General features: G+C 39.4%; 1 protein-coding gene across 6 annotated transcripts in view; it reads right to left on the minus strand.

The window, feature by feature from the left end:
- Positions 1–22,466, minus strand: part of MOCOS (molybdenum cofactor sulfurase) — a 234,075-nt gene that overhangs the window by 17,192 nt on the left and 194,417 nt on the right. For 2 of the 6 annotated variants that reach the window (XM_090137216.1, XM_090137215.1), the window contains exons 13-16: positions 18,378–18,504; positions 15,938–16,042; positions 4,279–8,693; positions 3,990–4,109 (exon numbers count right to left, since the gene is read on the minus strand). In XM_090137216.1, coding sequence (XP_089993342.1) covers positions 8,547–8,693; positions 15,938–16,042; positions 18,378–18,504 — 379 coding nt within the window. In that variant the 3' untranslated portion in view covers positions 3,990–4,109; positions 4,279–8,546. Of the gene's footprint in view, positions 1–3,989; positions 4,110–4,278; positions 8,694–15,937; positions 16,043–18,377; positions 18,505–19,778; positions 20,343–22,466 lie in introns of those variants that run through there. The other 4 variants (XM_090137218.1, XM_090137217.1, XM_090137220.1 and 1 more) reach the window with 3 other exon arrangements.

A 22,466-nucleotide genomic window follows, 5' to 3' on the forward strand; every position in this document is an offset into this window, starting at 1 on the left:
TTTTTAGCATTGTGATAGTGTTCCTCAGGACCTATCTTTAGCTTCTCAATTACCCCTCCTTTGGGCTGGGAAGTTGGCAGCAATTAGATGAGTTGTCTCCAGCTCAGTGCTGGCCTGATATGTCACCTACCCTTCTGTACCCTATTGTTTCATCATACCGCACTCCTCCTAATGAGACTTGTTTATCTTTCTTTCAAGTTTCATACTATTTCCTGCTTCACTGAGATTTATGATGAAAGAAAGAGTAATACTTCTAATTGATCCTCTTCAGGTGACATTATATCCTGCAAGAGCGTCAATCAGTGGTGGTAAACATATGTTTGACAAGAGTTTTCCTTTTTATATGCCACCTTGGAAATTTTAAGAACAGCTGAAGCTCTGCTGTTAAAGGATGAGCAATACAAGAACAAGAAGTAACCAGTACAGGGAGGATGGCAATGAAAATCTCTCAGATCTCTGACGACGTGATGGTGATTATAAGATCCACTTGATCAGACTGGCAAAACCTCTTCATCGAGAGCTGCCCTGTGCGTGCTAGCTTACATGTGTGTAAGCCTCTGGGCACTGTGTTGTTCAGGCAATCTTCAGCAGCCTGTGAGCATGACCGTGTCGGCACATGGAAGACAGAAGTTCCTATTTTCAGCTATTTAAGAAAAGAGCAAAAAAGAAGCAAGTCCTTGGCCTGCATCAGCTGCTTGGCAGACACAAAAACAGAGAATAGCTTTGAAGCTGACTAACTGTGGCCTCAGTGACCATTTTCGTGCAGAAGCAGAGTGACCATTTTGGCCCTTAAATCAAAGTACTGCTGCTCTCTAGCCCAGGTGTAAAATGATGGTGGCTATCACACAGAGAGGTGTATGTCTTGAAGAACAACTCTCCCTAGGTTCAGACCCATTAAGAGGCCACTGCCACCATCCCATCTTGAGACTGTAGAGCTGGCTCAGGCATCTCTTGTCCCATCTCCTGATCCTGCTGGGTTAGAGTTCTGGACCATGGATCTAGCTCATCTCCTATCTTGTCACACTGGCATCTATCATCTGCCTCCAGCTCTGCCCAGTTGGCTCAGACCCTTGGGGCTGATGACCTATCAGCAAGAACATGGCTTGTGATATGGTCACCACAGATCCTGGCTTGGCTCCCCTCATGATATATCCTGACATAAGAGCTGAATAATAAACCAGATGCACCTACAGCTTAAAAGCTGGAATGATACTTTTTGGTCCCATCATCTGGTTGGATGAGTACCTGTTAGGAGTTACATGAATACACTTGATGGTCTAGAGCTCAGGGCTGACTCGATAACTTCTCAAGGACTCCTCTTTCTCCATTTTGTTATTTTTCTTCTAATTTATTAAGCTCACATTCATTCTGAAGATCAACTGTGTTTCACCATAAATATTGAATTATTGGGAATCTTCCAAGTTGTCTGCCAGAGGACCTAGCTTGTGAAGATCCTCACAAGTTCAGCTAGGAATATGCATCTGAGGATATCACACCCAAAGAAAGAAGAGCCTGTAAAAGCTAGAAATGCTAAATGGCTTATTTACATACCCTAAAACTTGCAAAACACTCAACTTAAACCAAAAACAAAAATCAAAACCTGTGGAAATTATTTTTTGGCTTTGCAGCCTCAGAAGACAAAGGTTTTTGGCTCTACAACCTCTTCTCAAAAAAAACCCCATCCTACTGATTCTAATTCTTCATCACCTTGAAATCCATGTAGGTTATTCATTACATGAGCAAGGGGATTTCAGAAGGCAACTGAGGGAGGATTCACTGCTCCCATGAGATTATGGTTTTCATACATGAGTTGCACTGTGACAAGCAAATATGCACTGTGCAGAGAAGAATAAAATGAGATTGCTAAACTGTTCGGATGTTAATTCATTCTCATAATTGCCTGAAAATCTCATTGACCTATTCTTCCTGATTCATACCTTTTTCATTGTATGTGCTAAAGAGAGAAACAGAAGAATACAGTTGTCAATAGCTGTCAATTTCCTTGAATGGCAGTGAAAAAGCTGATGAACTCCTTTTGGATGCAGTAATTTAGTAAACTAGGAATTGGTACCTAATTTGTTTAAACTTTCAGAAGTACTTGGGTTGCATGGGGATTTGGGTGTCGTACCGTTTAATGAACTCAGATTTTATTAAGTGCTCAGCTCATACTTCTGGAAGATATCATTTGTTACATAACCAAAACTGGGCATACTGAAATGGAGATGCTTGTCACATTCAGCTTTCTGAATATTGAGAAGATCCATTTAAACTACACTAAGAGAAACAAACACGATTACTTCCAGACTTCTAGAGGAAACTGGAGTTTACCCAACAGTTTAATTCTGCTCCTGACTTCATCAGGCCCAAGACTTCAACCAGATTTCAGTTTTGTGATGAATGTATTACAAAACAATCAAACAAAACAACAAGAGCAAAAACCCTTTGCCTTGGTTGAGTCAAAAAGGGAATCAGCCAGCAAGTCAGTGGTAATAGGTTCATACCCTGAACTCAGTGTCAATATAACATTTCATTTAAAATTAACTTCAGAGCCAGTCTTTGAAGAGCAGAAGTGCAGCCAGTCATGTAACACTATAACATTTTGATGCCACTTGCTGGGAAATAGCACCTGCGTGAGCTGTGCAGCCCTTCTCACTCATTCAGCGCGAGAACACAGGGAGAACAGTCAGTGCTATTAAGTGCTATTATTCAGGAGGTGATTTGTTAGGTTGTCTGGCGTCAACATTCCTGCATTCAGCAAAAGGTATTTGAGATCACTGATCGTTCTTGTGACTGGGTGGTTTGAGGACACAAGTTGCCTCAAGGTGTGGGATAGAAAGAAGACTGAACTAGAGTCTTCTCAAAGGAACACCGCAAAAGGGTAAGAGGTAATGTTCAGAAATCAAATTTCTGAAAGAATCTAGAAAAAATGTCTTTACTAGGAAGGAGAAAAGTAAAATAAGAGGTTGCCCAGAGAAATTGTTGGAGAGACAGCCCTGAGCAAACTGATCTAGCCCTGAAGCTAAAATAGCCTTCAAACAAAACTTCATATTCTTTCTAGACTCAGTTTTGATCTTTTTGCCTGTAGAGAATGCTGTAGACAGCAAAAAAACCATTCTGTTATTTCACTGCCTTTCAACAATTGCTGTCTGATATCACTTTCTTGTTTTATCTCTACGTGTTCCTCGTGGCATAAAGCTCCTTGTCAGAGACCTTGGAAGATAACTACATGCACGAAGGAAAATTTCCTAATATGGACATTTTCTGAAAGGTGCGTGTGTTAAGGGAATTGCTTTTCAGCAACATTCTTCTCCACAGCTATCATAATGACTGACTCTACACAGTCCCTCTAATTCTGCGTTTTTGCATGTTTGAGGCCTGCTTCTGCCTGCACAGAAGGCGGCCATTTTGTTGCCCTACTGTGGGTCTGATGCAAAAGGTGGGGTGATCCTGTGATCCCTCAAAAAAAGTGTGTGCTCTTTTCAGAGGTGACTTTCCAGGACTAAAATTAAAGTGTTCCAGAAAGTTCAGTTTCTTCTGCTTGAAAAGATGTACAGGAGTGATGTACATGAGTGTTACCAAGACACGCCTCATTCCTGTAGGTTAGTTCTTTTTTCTGATTTGCTAGGCAGTCATAGTAATTACTGAGGAACACTACAGGTTTTTACAGGTACTGACTGATAGATAAACCAACTCAGATGAGAGCTTTTTCTTTTCAACTGTTTTAAATCATTACACTGAGCTTTGACTGTCAAGTGGAACACACAACTTGTGCGTTCTTGTTCCTGCAAACAGAATAAAGACAAACATTTGGTGCCAGGCAAATTCAATTCCATTTCAGTATCAAAGGATTTGCTAAAACAATTTTTATGAATGTGGCACCAAATACAAGGCTCGAGGATTAGTCCACAGCATTTGGATAAACCAGTGAAATTACAACATCTGATACACAGCCCACAGGCAGTTACATCCGTGAAGACAATGATGGATACCTCAGAGATTTCCTCAATTGTGGAAGTGAGTGAGTCCAGCAGTGCAGCATCTTCAATCTTCTACATTTGGTTTGGGAAATAGTAACTTGCACATTTTCAGCAGCTTTATTTGAGCCCTCCCTAATAAGTAGCAGAAAACAACATTAGGTCATGGCTGGCTTTTCAAACACAGTCTTATGAGAAACACAGCTCTTTCAGAAACCGAAGGCTGATTCCACTTCTGGACTAAAGAGCCACCCCTGTGTTGCAAATCCCAGCCAGAGTACTTTAATCTAGATGGGGCACTTACCTCTGAAAAGCAGCAGATAGCATGAGGCGGCTCAAATATGGAATATATAGGTTATCTAGTATGAGCTGATGTTGATGTCTGGGTCCATGCTGAATAGTTTTGGTTGCGTGCCTTCACCAATTCATGTATCTGTCTATTAATTAGCTAGCAAACAGTAACTCTGAAAAGACACACCAGTGACAAAATAACAGCAGCACTGTACCAGCCACTTATGTGTTTTCTAAACAAAATCCCCCAAGTTCTCATGTTGTGTCATAATTTCTGAGCATCAGAGAAAGTCCTGAGCAATTCTTGGTGGCAAGTGTCTGTGTTTGCTTTGAATGAGTCACTCCCATCGCAGGGCCCTTCTCTGCTGAGAGTGACCCAGAGCTGCCATCACACTGAGCTGATGTGAAAGGAACAGAGAAGTCTTAAGTGGCACCTTGCTTAAGAGGCATCTCTCTTTCGACGACTTGTTCTGGGGTGTTCCCATCTCTTCTTAAGAAGTCCCATGCTGCACCAGGGTGTTGATGGCCTGAGGAAGGACATCTGCCTGCGGAGCCCACCAGCTCACATGCCCAGCGAAGGGGAGGAGTGCCTGGCTTTCTTCTCCCTTCTTCCGAGTCCATGTTTGTTGAGGTGGCTGCCTCACGATGGCTGTATAGTCATGGAGACAGGCACACATATCTTTCAGCTCCACGGGAGCCACCCACCTACTGGGTTACAGTCACATTCACCCAGTGAGACCAGCAATGTCTCCACACAGAGCTGAGCAACTCATGAGCTCAAAGGAAAAGAATGCAAGCACCAACGGTCACATGCCAAGCATTATCAGTATTTTATTGATCTAATTTCCAAGTTTGGAAACAGTCTGAAGAAGAAATGCAGAGCATAATCTCCATAATTTATGAATGATAATCAATAGTCTTCACTTTTGATTTGTCCATGATTTTGACAGAAGGCTGACCAAAATTTTTGACCGTATTTTGAAGAATGCTATTGAAAATGTATAAATCATAATATGCCTGAATTATCACATTCATATCACTGAACACAATTCAGAAGCTTCTCCTAAGAATGCTGATTTCTGTCCTATGATTCCAGCCTCCTGGCTATTATTAGAACTTGTAATAATCATCATTCTTGCCTTGAGATCAGAGGAGTTAAGTCCCACAGAACATGGAATGTGTCTGAATAATTTATTGCAAGGAAATATAAGCTTCAAATATGTAGAGGACTTTCTACATATAGCACTTTGGAAATAATGTATTCAGTACATTTCTCATCCATAGAAAGTAAATATGTATCTGCAATTAGTCCAAAGATTTAATTTTGCAGCAATGAGAGAATTTTAGAGTCTACATTCATATGAAACTGTATTTTTTTCTATATAGTCTGAACATTGAGCAGTGACTCCCTTACAGAACATATAATATTCCTGTATAATATCCACAGTGTTTTCAAGTGTTTATGCACTTCTCGCTTGTGCAGTACTTTGGTTTGTATGATGCTACGGTTTTCTTTCAATTTTTTTTCACATTAGGGGAGGGATGTTTTTACTGCAAAACCTCCAGTGCATGCCATTTAAACATGACTCCTCCTGCTTTAGATTTTCCACAAAGTATTCACACTGAGAAGAATTTGTCTTCATTGATGGAAGGACTGGTGGTGACGCTCCACTTAACAGAAGGGAAATATTATATTATTCTTCGCTGAGATGAAAGATTCCTTATGCATCTTCCATCAATCAGAAGCATTTTGACATTTCCCATCACCACAGCACAAAGATGTTCATTCTGGGAAATGCACAGAATATACTAATGAGAATGTTCAGACATCAGAGGAAATATTTTTTTCCTCTGTAAAATGTCAGAGTTATTCTTGACCTAATATTACTGGGCCACAAAGAGAAAAAGTGTAATTGCTTGAAAATAATAAGTCAGAAGGACCAAGCATGACATTTTAAAAGTTCAAATCCTTTCATCCTCAGTAATCATACTTTGCATTAAGGCTATTTACAAACAGTATTTGTCATATCACAGTGTACCAAAATGGCTTATTTTGTAGTAAATGCAATGACAAGTAAAGCAGATCTCACTGAGGTTTGCTTTCCATTTCCTCTTCAAACTTCTGTGCCATTCTAAACAAATGATGTGGTGGTGAGGTGAAGAGGACAGAGAAAAGCACCAGGGATCACCTGAAGGTCAATATACAGCAGGTCTCCTTGTATTAAATTTGCCAGAGTCACACTGGGTTTCTATCCAACAAAACAAAGTTCTGCATAACAGAAGGGCAAAGTGTGAAACAGTTAAGAGATTCAGATACCAGGAATCTGCTTTTCAAGGTTCCAAAAAGCCAGCTCATTACAACATCAGATAATTGACTATTAGACAGATAAAACCCCTGGTTTTCAAAGCAGACATCAAGGAGCATGGCTTGGGCTCTGAAGCAAAAGGCACAACTCTCAAAACTGATCCTCAGTTTACATACATATAAAACACTTCTCTCCTTCCATGTATTTTATGGAGGGTTGTAAGAAACAGATAGCGTCTCTCTCCTCATTTCCATTACAAAGCTCTGACGGGAAACTAATAACAGTCTGTTCCAGCTGAAGTGAGTAAAACCTGTTCTTCAAAAGAACTGAGAAAAAAGAGAGAGAAATAAAAGAAAAAGGACTGTCTACTTTCTGAATTCTGATTCACACACTGAGCAATGCACTTCCCTTTTCCCACCGTATGGTGCTCTGAGATGATCGCTCCCTTTTCAGAACTGTTTGACCAAATCCATCACAAAGCTGCCTTCTCCCCTCTAGGGCTGCACCCATACAACTCAAGGATTGCTTCAGCCTTTCACACAGTTGGAGCCAAAACCGCCTCAAGGAACACCTAAATCATTCTGGATGAAAGTCCTGACAGTGCTTTTAATGGAGCCCAAATTTCCCTTCCCAATTGGCCATAAAGTGGCCAATCCAGGAGAATTTTCTTTTCCAGGAGGACTTCCTGAAAGCATGACACTGCCAAGTGTCTGGTTGGACACATGCTGGGGGTCATCAAACACCCGGCCTCAGAATGTTTAATCTTGCATTACACTGGCTTCCTATGTTTTCTTTTTCTTTCCTTATTTATTTATCTATTTATTTATTTATTTAATATGTGGCTTTATTTTTTTTTTTACTTATTTTCTCCACAACTGATGTATCAGATGAAGTCCCAGTAAAGAAGTCAAAAAACATCTAAGAAGGCTATTATCAAATTCTAAGGAACTAGCACCAGGAGTAAGAATAAAGAATACTCTGACAGAATCACAGAATCAGAGAATGGCCAGGATTGGAAGGGACCTCAAGAATCATGAATCTCCAACCCTCCTGCCACATGCAGGGCCACCAACCTCCCCATTTAATACTAGACCAGGCTGCCCAGGGCCCCATCCAATCTGGCCTTGAATACCTCTGGGGATGGGGCAAAAGGGGCGGATCTATTCAGGATGGAAAGGCATTTCGACTTGGATGAGTTCCCTCAAGTTGATGTTCCAACATTTTGGCTATTTGAGATTGCTGATCATAAACAAAGTTTGTATAGAAATGCCTGCATTAGTTGAGAAATTTGTAATTTTAAAAAAATGTGTCAACATCTACAAATACATAGGAAGCAAATGTGTGGAAAGTCATCATCTAAAATGGATCAGGCATAAAAGTGTCAAATGGGAATGAGAAAAAGATGTTCAGATCAAATGGATGAAATTGCTTCATTAAGCTTTGTGTCCTTCTGGCATTCCAAGACACCTTTTTTCAGGTGCTCTCAGACTGTATATACATCACTGTGAAAAGCTGCAAGGACTGCTGCTCTCTCACCACTCATCTGCTATCCCCTCCCCACCCTCACCGTTCACAAAGCACAGCCTGTGTCCTCTCTCCCAAATGTGGTTTTAACAAAGCAGCATAAGGAAGTAGTAGGGTATTTTTGTGTTTACTTTCCTTCATTGAGATGTGGGTTTCTGACAACACTGTTGGACTTGTTTTGGGAGTCATACACTATTAAGACTTGATCAAGCCTGTTGCATCCTGAAGCAATTGAGCAAAACAGAGTTATGGCTGCTGTAACCTAATCACAAGCAAAAACATGTAGGTGAGGTGTAATTATCAAGAAAGAGTACTGCCATCTGATAATGTTTGCTGCAAGCAGAAAATTAAGACTAAAACGAGAAGCAAATGTGTGAAAGATTTTTCTTTCTTTTTGAATTACTGACTAGTGACTTGTTTTTTAAGTTGCATCTTTTCTCCGCCAGGAAATCTATCCTGAACATTTTTCTTCATTGAATGTTGGGTGTTGAATTTCTGTATTCTCCTTCAACATTGGAAGTACTTCAGATCCAACTGATAAAATATCTGGAAAGGATGAGCACAAGGGCTGGTTCATCAGGTATATGCCAAAGTTTGTCTGAAAAAAGCAAAATATTAATTGAGATGCGACTCATGCTAAAGTAATCTGATCTATAAAGGACCTCACAAACCAGATATGTTTAGAAAAATAATATCACTTTAATAATAAGGATGTATGTGTGATCTTATTATTAATAAGATTATTTTAACTAATTAACTATAATAGACTGGTAAACAAGAGCTAATGCTATGCTACTCAAGAATACCTTCAGTAAGTGGATAAATAGCATAGTATTTCATCATGAGTTCCATAGTATTGTGTATGTAATTCACACTCAATTAATGACTCTTCTGGCTTCCTGACAAATGTAGTTAATCCATTTTCACAAATAATGGCTAGGCAGCACCCAAAAGATACGTATGTTCAAGCAGTGAGGAAAACTCTTGCATTTCCTACAGTGAATTATTCACTTTTTAACAGAACTTTGTCTAACCTTGATGAATCTCCATTCATTTGTTTTATCAGTATTTTAGTATATTTTACAGAAAATAGTCTAAAAGTTTGTTTTATCAGGACTTCCACTTGTTATCTATCATTAGGTGTGATGCCATCTTACACGAACATTAGAAAAACTTAGGCAAGTGTCCTCATATTGCTGAATAATAAAGAAGAAAGAAGCAGGACAACTACTTCTCTTACTGACCATAAGCCTTTGCAGGCACTGAAAACCTGATCTGTGCTTCTGCACTCTTATGTATGGTTTTAATTTTAAGCACATTAGATGTTACAGTTAAAACTGTGAACAGCTGGCTCTGACATAGAAATGTCACAGTAAGACATTTGGTGTGTTTCTGTGCTCTTGTTCCCTGTGTGTGAAGAATATAGATATAAAATAGCAGCAAGAAATAGTCTTTCAACCTCAGGATGACATTTTAGAAGAATTAGAAACAATAAGAAAATAATTGATATATAAAGTAAAAAGTAAATGAATGCTGGGGGTCATGTTACATTCAGAACTGATTTGTAGACTTCAGAATGTCTTTGTTCTTCAAACTGAAAAACTTGGAAAGCCAACATAAATTTTCTTGTCAATTTTTGAATAAAAGTATTTGGATTTGGTATGCTACAGCTGAAGTGTTCCATTATCAGTCACTCACAAGTGTAAATTAAATAAAAAAGCAAATGTGATCCATTTGGTATGTCTGAACAAACACATTTTTAAAGCAAAACTCTATCATCCTTCTCCATTACCTGATTACATTTATTGCCATTGTTTAATCAATGGTCCCGAAATGAGGGAATTACATTTACAGAAGCTTTAGAAAAATATTCTAGGTAAAAGGAATTGCAACAAATTAAAGATAACCAAATGTATTAGCTGAATCTAAGGGTACATATTTGATAGACGTAAAATGAAGGCAGTATGTTTTCTCCACTTTTTGCACTATGTAATTAAAGATATAGAAATGAGGTAACATGAAGCAGCTTTTAGTCTTTGAAGAATGACTGCTATTTAAGACCAAGGCCTACTCTCACGTAATAGCAATGCTATAAAGCAGAGAAATATCCAAACATTGCTTCAGCATGCCTCTCTTTTCATTTGTAATCCTGAACACTACGATAGCTCCCAGATAGACATTTTTTGGCTATTTCTGCTATTCCTTCATCTCGTGAGTACTCCACATATGTGGCATGAGTTGAGCCTGATCAGACCTATGCTACCAATGATGCTTTCTGGATACCGGTGTCTGCAATGAGGCTCACACCTGTGGCTGTAGGGTAGATCCTATGGTCGGTGTTCCAGAATGCAATGCTGAGATATGACCGCAGCACAGCAGGGTCCCAACCTAATAGCACAGTGACTAGGTTGGAACAACCACAACAGTGAAATGTTAAGTCAGTAACAGTTTCATCTAAAATCTTGAAGTACATATTATCCTGTTCTTGTTTTTCTCTTCTTTGTCAGTGAGCTTTGGTTTCTCTGTGGACATAATTACTGTCTTTTTCATCCTTGTGTTTAACATCCTGGATTTAATTTCCTAATGTAAAGATGACAGTTGCCATAATTTAATTGCTGTAAAAAATCAGGTAATCATAAAACAAATATAGTAAAATGAATATTGGTCTATCCTACACTACATTTCAAACAAGAAAGATTTTTTAACATCGGTGTTAATCAACTGATTTCACACATGGGAATTTTCAACATATATTTATGGCACTGATTTTTTTACTTATCTATTTGACTAAAATACATCTTGGCAGATTGTTCACTATGGATAATTTAGTTTGCCTTATTTCTGTTGCTTTGAATCATTTAACTGGATTTTTTTTTCTTAATGAAATTAAACACTCTGTGATTATTTGAGAAAAGACAGATCGATAAATTTTATCTACAGCAGTTCTTAAATACTATTTTAATGCCAGTCATCAGTATTTTTCTACTCTGACTGGGCATGTAAGTCTTTCTTAGGACTTCTAAGCCTGGATGATGCCTGAGGAGTTTTCAAGGTGACACTGATACTGATGGTACACTTATTTCATTATTATGCCTACTTAGATGAGGATTTTCCTGTAATATCACTTGCATTGCTGATACCTTTATTTTTTGAATGACCGGAATTTAGCCTGTGATTACCAGAAATTGATTTTGTATCTTTCAAGTACATTTCCTTGCTTTTCTACCAATTAAAAATATTGACTTAGCAAAAAACCAAACAAACCCAAACAAACAAACAACCACAAAAACTGTGCATCCTGCCATTTGGGCTCTGTTTCAAGAGAATGACAAAATGTAGGAAATTATCCATTCTCCAGTTTCAGTGCTGAAAAGAGAAACTTTCAGGCACAGAAACTTTGCAGAGTCATTACGATGAACTGCATAATTCCTTTGTGTTGTCACTACCCTCTCCTGACTTCAAGGGCATCTATTCTGCTCACAGCTTCCCCAGAGCAGATGGTCAGACTATGAGCTGTGCCACTGTGTCCATACAGGTGGCAGTAGATGCTCTTCCTGCTGCTCTTAAACTTCATGTAAAGCTGCCCTATCAGTAAAACTGCAACACTTCACTGCTGGAATAAACAGATAAAACACACTTATTCTTGCCAATAGTGAATCATATGATAGTCATCACACTCACTGAAAGGAGGAGTTATGAAATGCTGTCATTCTTGCATATTGTTTCAAATACATTTACTGGAGCAACAATAAAAACATGCACTTCTAGGATATTTACTGATTGAGAAATTTCCTGGGTATGGTATCCTTTTGTAGGATGAAATGTGAGGTGCTACACCAGACAAAACCTGTAATGTGATGCCCCTAAGATACAGCTCCTAAGCAATTGGTTAATTCAAACTAGCATCTGCTGGGGAAAGTGCCCTGCTAGAAGGTGTAATGAGCACATAAACGATACTGCATGCAAACACTTAGCTTTGGATGGATGAGCTCTGGATTTTGCCCCTGGATGTAGCTCTCAGCTGCTTTCTATCAACAGACAAATTCACCTGTTCACTTCTGTTCATTTCATTCATGTAACATAACCTACCTTTCTTACACAAAGGTGTAGAAAATGCAATGATTAAACCCGAATTATTTACTTTTTTTTTTTTAATGTAAAGATATTCTTTTAGCTCTGGATTTACCAAAGCTCGTTAGCAAGATCTTACACAATAGGGGAGTGGAAGCACTTACTTTTGACATGCTGATTTTTCATATTGGAATGAAAGGAAGGTAGCCAAAAAAAAAGACCAAACATCTTTTTTTACTGAAAATATCTGGACAACAGAAGTTTCTACTAAGAACTGATCTGCTTGCACTCTACCTTAAATAAATGAATTTCCCAGTTCAGCCACCCCTGAGAAAAGAGAAGCATATTATTTCAGAGGTCTGCTAATTACGTACATCAGTCAGTGTTTGCAAGCATTCCTAATCTTTGGACAGAAAGCACTGCAGAGTGTAAAGCAAAACGATGCATCAGATAAGAGAATTCACTTGCTCTCCTTGCTAAGGTTCAGCAAGCAGTCCAAAGGTGCTGTATCTAATTCTGCAGGGATGGAAACTCTCCCGGGCACAATGAGATACATAAAAGAGGATCAACAGCCCAGAGGAAAAAGCACAAACCTTTTAGTGTAGAAAGGCATATGCAACCATAATGGATTTCTCCTGATGTACAGCTATCCATATACATATGCTGAGGCAGATTGCTAATGCTATTCCCTTTGCTACCTTGACAGCAAGTCCCAGTTCACAGCACAGCTGCAAATCTACCCACAAGGCTTCCACTACTGTTAGCATTAAAGTGCATCTGAAAAACACAGAGGATGGGCAAGAATTCAGTGTTCTCTCCTTTCTGCCTGTGTTCCTTTTGCATCAGGTGGTGACGCATGTGAAACAGCATGTGGCTATTTTTACAGTATTTGCTTAATGCAGTTATCTAGCCTTTTGGAGCCTCCTGCCGTAACAGAGAGCTCTGCCACAGAAGGAAAGCTCGCTTTTTTCCTTCTCAGTCCAAAATTACAGAAGGAATTCTTAATGAACGTTTCTTCAGAACTGATAGCAGTAGGATTTGAGTTCGCTTTCCAGAGGTGATTGCATTTTATTTCAAACAATGCAAATAAAGGTTTTGTAGAAAGTAGTTGGCTAGGTTTCATTGCTGTGCTGTATGTTTATTAGGAAACACGCAAACTGCTTGTGTGGCTAATTACAATAACTGCTTCTGACTTTCAGCAATAATCCATCCATGCAAAGCCTCAATATTTCAGCTTGGAGCAGCACATGCTCAGAGTCTCAGAGGATTGGTGAAAAATATCATTTCAGAAAAAAATATTAACCCACCTCTTACAAGCCTTACTTTATTTATGTCATTCTTGAAGTTCATTGGCAGTGCCCTCAACATTCTGGAAATTAAGTAACTATAATGGCCTCTCAAAAAGTATCAGTTACACCAGTACTAGGAAATCAGTCTAAATTGTACTTGCTGCATTTGTTTGTTGTAGTTCGATTTGTGTTACTGACAGCTGAGAACAAACACTGCTAAATTCCTTCACTGAATCTGTGTTTAATGAAAAAAAATCTAAAGTGAAGTCAGGTAGATGAATCCTCAACAGAAAAGCATTTGCTACAGACAAAAGTCATCAAAGGATTAGCTCTGCAATGTAGCAAAACCACAGGAACTCAATGTTTCTCCCTCCCCACTATTTACTATGCAAAGTTTAGATGAATGTCCTCTGCCAGCTCTGCCTAGCACACTGCAGATGCCACAGTCCTCAGGTGCTGCTGACTGATAAGCAGCTGGTGACCATCACCCCACAGATGACTTGGAGGAGGGATGGGCTATGATGTCTTCACAGACACATTCAGTTCAGATTACCTCACTTGGCTGTCAAGCATACCCAGAAGACTTGGCCCTGTGCAGAGCAGGGCATGTTCACAAGAGTCCTTCTGCCAGCAATGCTGAGAGTAATCTTTGGCTGAAAGCTGGGAAAAATAAAAAGCTGATGGCCTTGTTCTTTGCAGTGTGGATATCTTTGCACAGCTGAGGGAAGGGAAGCACTGCTCTGCTGTGAATAGCAGCATGGTGCTCTGCAGCACCTTGCCATGCCCTGCTCCTTTTATTTGATGCCAGGTTCTCAAGAGGCTGGGTTGCTTTCATTGCCTTAATTCTATATGAAGGAGTCCTGTGGCTCTAGAACAAGAAAGTCTTTGCATTACCAGAGTTAATCTGAGCAAAAGAGAAGTTCATCTCTGCTGTGGGAAACATGCAGAAGGTGCTGTGCCTCTCCTGAGAATCTGTGTCTTTGAGGTCGCTGAGTCGCTGCCACTTGGGGAGGACACCAAACAGATTACTGTCCTTCTACAGAGGCTTTCAGTTATAATTTAGCAAAACCCACGCAGGAGGGAAAGCCCTCCCTGCTCCATGTGGCAGCTGGGCAGCATCCCAATGCAGAAAGTGTCCCAGATGTTCCAGCTTTGATTCATCATGACTTGGAGAGGTCTCACTCTCAGGCTACCCACTATGATTAGGTTCTCATTTCACATGCAACATATACTGTCTCAGAGAGCGGTGAGGTGCTGACACAGCTGCCCAGAGAAGCTGTGGGAGCCCCATCCCTGGAGGCATTCAAGGCCAGATTGTATGGGGCTCTGGGCAGCCTAATCTGGTTGGGGGCATCCCTGCCCATGGCAGGGTGTTGGAACGAGATGGTCTTTAAGGTCCCTCCCAACCCAAGCCATTCTATGATTCTATGATATGTGCTGCAGCAATCAGGATGCCAGCCTGCTGTGCAGCCCCAAGCTGTCTCAGGCCAGCAGGAAGCAGTGCCAGCAAGCAGCTCGAACTACTCGCCCCTCCCCACCTCACTTTGCACCAGGCAGCTGGCTCCAGGATGGAGCTGGCAGGGCTATTCCTCAAGGAAAACACTCATTGAACATGTAGCTCTTTCTTTGCACAGTGAGTCACTGAGACAAATCGATTTTGTTTTGTTTTTAAACAAAAAATGCATTATTTGTAACTTGTTTGTGCACCCCCTTTGGGTGAATAATTTGCAACCTGTTTGTTATGTCTCTGTGCTGTGCACAGTCTCTGGTGTCTGGCTGCTATTGGCGAGGCTATTGGCACTGACTACCTTCCCTTTTACAAGAGAAGCTTAACAGCAATCAGTGAATTCAGAGTAAGGATTTTCAGCTAAAAAATGCCTCTGAGATTTATGAAGCTTTTGGGATGCCAAACTAGCCATTGTCTGAGCACTCTCAGTTCCAAGAATTAATTCAGCCTGAGGAAACCCAACCACTCCAAACCAACGCCTGTGTTTCAGACCTATTCGTCACTCACTTTCCTGATCAGTCACTCTGCACTTGGATTATATTCACGTCTGCTCTGGGTTACCTAAGCCTTTTTTTCTCAGCAAGAATAATGTTTAGTCTCAAGAGCTAATTGTTTTGTCACAAGCACTTTGTGATTTTTCTGCACATTTCTCTTCTGGAATGACATCAACACACTGTCTTGTATTTTCCAAGACCAAAACAAATATGTTGTAAAGCAGTATATACTGAATAAAAGCAAGCACAGTGAAAAACAATGCACATTTATAATCAGTTTCTGAATAAAAGATATGTTGAGAATTTTTTGGAAATAAGCCATATCATATCTGGGTTTTAAGTCCATCCTCTTTTGACTGAAAAAACAAATGATAATGAGTAGCTGAAGAACTTAACAGTGAGTATTCTCTCAGCACGTATTCCACTATGCATGCAATGCACTACATCTTTCTGTGCAGCTCTTCTACAGCAATGTACTGACCTTTTTACCCCTGGCAGCAGACAGAGACTGCAGAAATTCTTTGTTTCGCTCCCCAGACTGTTGATCAATGCAGATTACTTGACATCTGGTACACGGGCCCACAACCTGAAATTTCAGTTAAAGAAGGGTCACTGCTGTATCAAAACAGTACACTGTGGAACAGTACAAGCTTACAACCAGCATAATACTGTAAAAACACGTCTTCCACATACTTTTCCTTTGTTTTTTGGGGGCTTTAATTATGTAAGGGGTCAGTCCTGTTCACCTCACGTAGGTACATTTCCAAAGAGTCCACTTGCAAAGGTCTCACTGAATTTTTAGTTCCTTTTTTCTTTTCCTTTCTTTTGAAGGAAAACTTTCCCAGAGAAAGAAACATATTTGTATTTCCTGATGGCTTGACTTAATCTGTGAACTGGCAGGACTACTTGCCAAAAGTAGAACTGAGTTTAAAATTAAGCCAGGTCCTCAGGATTTACCCAGAAGAGGATTTTTTTTTTTTTTTTCATTTTATTTTATTCTTTAGAACATAGGAAGCTCCATACAAACAAGCAGAACAATTCTTCATGGTAAGGGAGTGATGCAGCAATCGAACAGGTTGCCCAGAGAGGTTGTGGAGTCTCCTTCCATGGAGATATTCAAGACCCACCTGGACATTTGCCTGTGTGACCCATGGTAGGGAACCTGCATTAGCAGGGGGGTTGGACACGATTTCTTGAGGTCCCTTTCAATGCCTGCGATTCTGTGATTTTCTTGGAGCAAACCTAACAGGCTTTGGTTTACACTGCTTATGCGCAGTTGAAATACACAATACCCCATACTCTTTCTTATATGTATGGAACTTGTAGATAAACAGAATGTAAAATGTGAATTTTCACAAGTCTATTGTCAGAAAGGAAACTGAGATCCGCAAATCTAACATCATATACAATACAGAGCACTGTTCCCAAAGTTAATTCCTGCTTGAAACAGGGTGCACTGTTAGGGTGGACAAAAAATCTGCCATGAATTATTTCTTCTAAAACATTAAAATGAAGAACAGTTTTGCTTATTACTGCATCCGAAGCTTTAGCAAAACTCTGCATGTTAGAAAATAACTGTTCCTTAAAATATCTTAATATAAGCTTTTCAATTTTGTAAAATTTGTCATAAAATTTGAATAGGGCAAATAATTTAACTTCACACTGCAAATATTTCTATGTGCTGTTCTGAAGTGCTATTTTATTTCTTTGAGGTACACGTAGAACTGTTTGTACAACTCTTCAGTGTAGTCATTAAAACCATACATCTGTTTCTACTTTTTCACAATTTGCAACAACTTTAATATTTTATTAAAAGAAAAACAACACAAGAGAAGAAAATATTTTACCCCACTTTGCTTTGTTCAACACTGTATTCTACTGTGTTTCTGGCATCAAGCACCTGAAGAAATTTTTCCTCAATTTTCTTCAACTCACATTGCAGCTTACTGATCAAAGTACACACAAGAAAGGAGAAGATAAGTCATATTTTCTACCTTTACTGAAAAAATAGCCTTTCCATTTCTTAAAGTATGCTGACTAGAAACAATTAGGAATAATTTCTATCTCAGCTTCTAGATCTGGCCTTAGCACTTCTCTTATTCACTTCACTTCATTATCATTCCTTAGCAAACAATGAATTGCTGTTTCACATCCTTGGCAATGCATTTACAAATATATATTTCATATCTAAGAACAAGATAAACTCAATAAAACATGTAACAGATATATGCATCTTTTCTTTAGGCTTCATGTGTAGCTTCTTCATGGACTTTTGCTTGCATTTCTTCTAAAAAGTATTTCCATGCCAATAAAGTCTGACTTGTTAGCATTTTCCTTACAGTACAAAGCACATCACATTGTGAGGTATGATAGGAAGCATAATATAAGAAACAACCTTACCTAAGGCTAGACTTAGAAACACGTCTTGAATGGAGATTAAGATGCATACACCAGAGGGCAATGGACAGTGATCACTCACTGGTATTCATGTCCAGGCTTCTGGCAATCAGTACAATGACTGATGTGCAGCAATCTGAGACTGCATTTAGATTATCATACTTGAGAGCAACTAGTATTCTCTTGTTACATGCTTGCTCAGTATTTGCTGCAAACCCTACCTTAAAAAAGTGACTATTTTTTTTCCTCAGCTGGATGGAGATGAGAAATGTTATGAATTATGAAATTTGTAAAAAAAAAAAAAAAAAAAAAAAGGGGGTGGAGAAATACGTCAAAACCACTCAGTCACCTTGCAGCATGCTTGGCAGGGGTCACAGCATGGTTTTTTAGCACTTCATAAATTTCACCTGTACACACTGTGTTGCCCATGTTCAACTCAAAGCTTTGCAAGAATTTCTCAATCTCCAGGGGCCAAAATGCTTTGTGACAGAATAGGAATTTAGACAATGGAGATAAGTTTGCACCTGGAATCGCAGAGAACCTATTGAGATCTCAGCCCACTCTTCTTCTTCAAAGGATTCTGGTGCACTGATGACAATGTTGGCACGGAAACGTCGGATTAATTCCTCTATTTCCAATGGCTCTTTCAATCTATATAATGGAGTTCACAATGGAAGAGAAAAAGCAAGCTTAGTTAATGTGTTCTGCAATAGTTCTGCACTAGATTTTTGTGCTGTAAGAAGCTAGTGGCTAATAGAATTCATCAAATGTTTTTCCAGAATATCTTTGATCAAGTTTTATTACAAAGGTAATAAAAGAGGCACAAAGTATTCTACTATAACTTGTAATCAACTGGGTGGTTTCTTCAGAGCTGTAGCCCTGTAAAGTACTGTAAAGAAGGCAGGAAAACATTCAGCAATTAAAAACAATGCATATGAAAAAACTTATTTACTAGTTACATGTAAAAATAATGGTAGCAAATAAAAAGATCTTTTGACTAAGTTATCACTTGACTGATTAAATGCTTCTAACAAGAAAGCAAATACAAACATATTCTGCACATGCTGTAGTTGAAAAGGGAGAAAACCAGCAGATGCTCAAGGCCAGTAAAGGCATTTTATGAGAGAATGTACTCCTCATATTATTATTTGTCTGTAGGCTGCAGCAGATTGCACCGCATGACAGATGTTTAGAACAAAAATTAATCTCTGTGAGGAGATATCTCCACCTCTTTACAAGCATTAGAACTGTCAGAGTGTAGATTTGTGTCAGTGCTAAGAACATATATGTGGGAGACAGAGCAGCAGACCGCATATAAATATCAGAAAGCTGGCTGCATCTTTGCATTCTTCATTCTCCTTCCAAAGGAGAATTCTACCAGTACCATAAAAAATGACAGCCCTAAAATTTGTGAGGGAGGTTCTCTGAGTACTACTGTTAGTGGGAAAGAGCATTTCATTTTGCATTAGCCATGGTGGACATGAACAACTTTCAGTGTTTTATCAGCTGTGTTCTGAGAACTTTTGGATATGACACGCTCCAGCAGAGATCATAACTTGGGTAAGTAGTGCAAAGATATTTCTGTTCTAGGAAAAAAAAAAAAAGTTTTAAAAACGGAGAAACATTTTGAAATTTTTGTTTTAATTAAAATAAGGGAAAAAAAATGTAAACTCAATGCATGGGAAAAACTCTTCCCATCAAGCAGTCCTGGCAGAATAGGCCTGCTACATGAAAAAGAACTTGATTTTCTCTAAAACAGTCTAGATGATCCTTTTTAGCAGATGAATGTGCATAACAATGAACTGATCTACAGTCAAACTACACAACCTTGGCTCCTACAAACCTTCACTGTTCACAAGGCTTTTAGGAGCCTGGGGATAGAAAATGCAGTGGGAAATCGCAGGGCTGCAAGATTTCCCTAGGGATCCCACAAGCAATCCCATGGCTGAGATACAGCTTATCATGATTGTAGTAGGTAAGTACAGACTATGCTGATGCTGAGACTTACAGGGGAAAAAAGCAGTTAGCAATGAAACAGTTGAGTTACACCATTTTGTTTCCCAATTTTACTGTGGACTGTCTTGACACCTGGCAGAAAGGAGTGCTGTGTACAGACAGCTTTCAATGCATTTTGTGACAGATGAGTTCCTGCCGCCCATGCTGGTATTAACAGGTGCATCAAAGGCCCTGGTAACTTCATAGTTAAGTCCATTGCATTCTGAACCAGCTGCTAAAAACTACTTCCAGTTTTGACTTCCAGCCCTTGATGCTGCTTCTCCAAGACTCCAATATCCACACTCTTTCTCCCTCTCTACCTGCTCAGTCTCACCTCCAAAATACTTGGACTCTCCCACGTTTATTCCCAGTCCTCAGAACTGCTTGTAACTATTTGGCAGCATGTATCTGAGTAAATTCCTGTTATTTCCTCTCTCTAAAAACATGAATCAGTTGGATGGAAGCATCTTCTTCCTGTAAATCTCAGCATGGATCTGTTGTGAAAATCAATGTAATTTGCCAAAGTTAGCTTGAGTACTTAGGACTTACCACAGCAGCGGGCCCTGCAATACAGAAAGCATTCCATATATTAAACAGAAACTGAAAATGATTATTTGCACCTTCATGAGAATATTTCTATCAGGACCATTTGCGCAGGCCAAATCATGGGGATTTTTGTGGAGGCAACCTCTAAAGGCAACAGCAGAGGTGGATGTCTCTTTACACATGTAGTTTTTCACCAGCACCTTACATTCTAATTTATAATTAAATTGCTGTTACTGTTTTAGATCACCTTTCAAGAGCCAAGTACAAAGGTGAAGATTAATTTTTACTTACTACAGAATATGCATCAAAGAGAACCTGTTAAAATTCAACTGCAGTTTGAAAGAGTTCTATAAATCTTAGCAGGTTTCCACTGAACAAAAATAAACTTACATGCCAAGATGCTAACTCATATTTTCTTAAAAAAAAAATAATAATCATTTAATAAAGATCCCCATATGCAGATTCTTCAAAGTTTATTGCATAGTTCAGTATTTGGAAAGTTTGTATGGCAATGATTGGGTAGCAGTGAGAAATGATTGTGCTGTACATTAATAATTAAGCATTAGATTAGATGTTAGGAAGAAAGTCTTTGCTGCAAGGGTGGTGAGAAACTAGAACAGTTGCCCAGAGAAGCCATGGATGGCCCATTGCTGGAAGTGTTCAAGGCCAGGCTGGGCGGGACTTTGAGCAGCCTGATGGTAGGTGTCCCTGCACACGGCAGAGAGGTTGGAACTAGATGATTTTTAAGGTGCCTTCCAACCCAAATCATTCTATGATTCTATTATGCTGAATTAATTTCCTCAGCACCCTGAGAAAGCACAGCATGGCAAAATAAGGAGGGGTCTTCCAGCCTGTGCTGAAAATTGGGAAGCAAAATACTTCTCAGGCCCAGTGGCAGCTCCAGTCATGTCTGGAGTATCCTTTGAGAAAAAGGAGATTATGTTGTACTGAAGAGAATGCTGCAAGATATTAGGTGCAAAAACAGTGGATCATCTGACATCACATGTTGCAAAGTTCCCTATCCTCCTCCTCCTGTCACTTGCTGCTTCCTCTGGAGCCTTACTCTTTTTCTGTGCACTCAAATATCATACCTGAAAGGTTTCCTCACAGGAGCCCACATGGAAAATGTCCAGTGTGAGTAAGGGATACCTGCAAGCATTGTTTTCCCAAGGAGATGTAACCCAGCCAGTCAAGCTCAAAAAAAGGCATTAATAATTACTGAGAAAAGGTAGTCAAAGTATTTGAGAGATGGACAGATTCAAGCTTTTGCCAGGCATTTTTCCCAAAGGGACACTGTCCTGATAAGTCAAAACTGTTCAACTGTCTCCTAAAGAAAGAAGGAAATGCAAGCTGATCTGTAGTGATGTTTATCACAGTTTGTGGTTTTAAGTCCTGAAGTCATATATGCATCCTCCTACAGCTATATGTGTATATATATATATGTGTGTGTGTGTGTGTATATATATGTAGGAATAACACTAGGACGAGGGAGAGTGGTTTTAAATTAAGACGGGGGAGATTTAGGTTAGATACTAGGAGGAAGTATTTCATGCAGAGGGTGGTGACACACTGGAACAGGTTGCCCAAGGAGGCTGTGGATGCCCCATCCCTGGAGGCATTCAAGGCGAGGCTGGATGTGGCTCTGGGCAGCCTGGTCTGCTGGTTGGCAACCCTGCACATAGCAGGGAGTTGAAACTGAGTGATCATTGTGGTCCTTTTCAACCCAGGCCATTCCATGATTCTATAAACAAGAATTCCAGTGCAGAGAGACATGTAGGTGACTGACTACAGGGAAAAAAGATATCTCCAAGCAGACACAATAGTTTGGTGAGACAAGGAAAGGGGGACATGAACTCAGAAAAGAAGAAACATATATGGTATAGAAGAATGGAAGAAACAACAATGATGGAATTCCAGCCTATCCTCCGTTATATTCAAGAAATAGTTTCAGTTTGTGAAAATATAATTAGCATTGGGTGTCATTAACTTTAAATCCCAGTCTAGCTGAAGTGTTTTGTTTGCTGCCTGTATCTCTCACTTTTGTACAGTAATATAAAATTCAATAAATAAAC

Source organism: Phasianus colchicus, chromosome 3, assembly GCF_987193195.1.
Source record: "Phasianus colchicus chromosome 3, bPhaCol1.hap1.1, whole genome shotgun sequence".
Lineage (NCBI taxonomy): Eukaryota > Metazoa > Chordata > Aves > Galliformes > Phasianidae > Phasianus > Phasianus colchicus.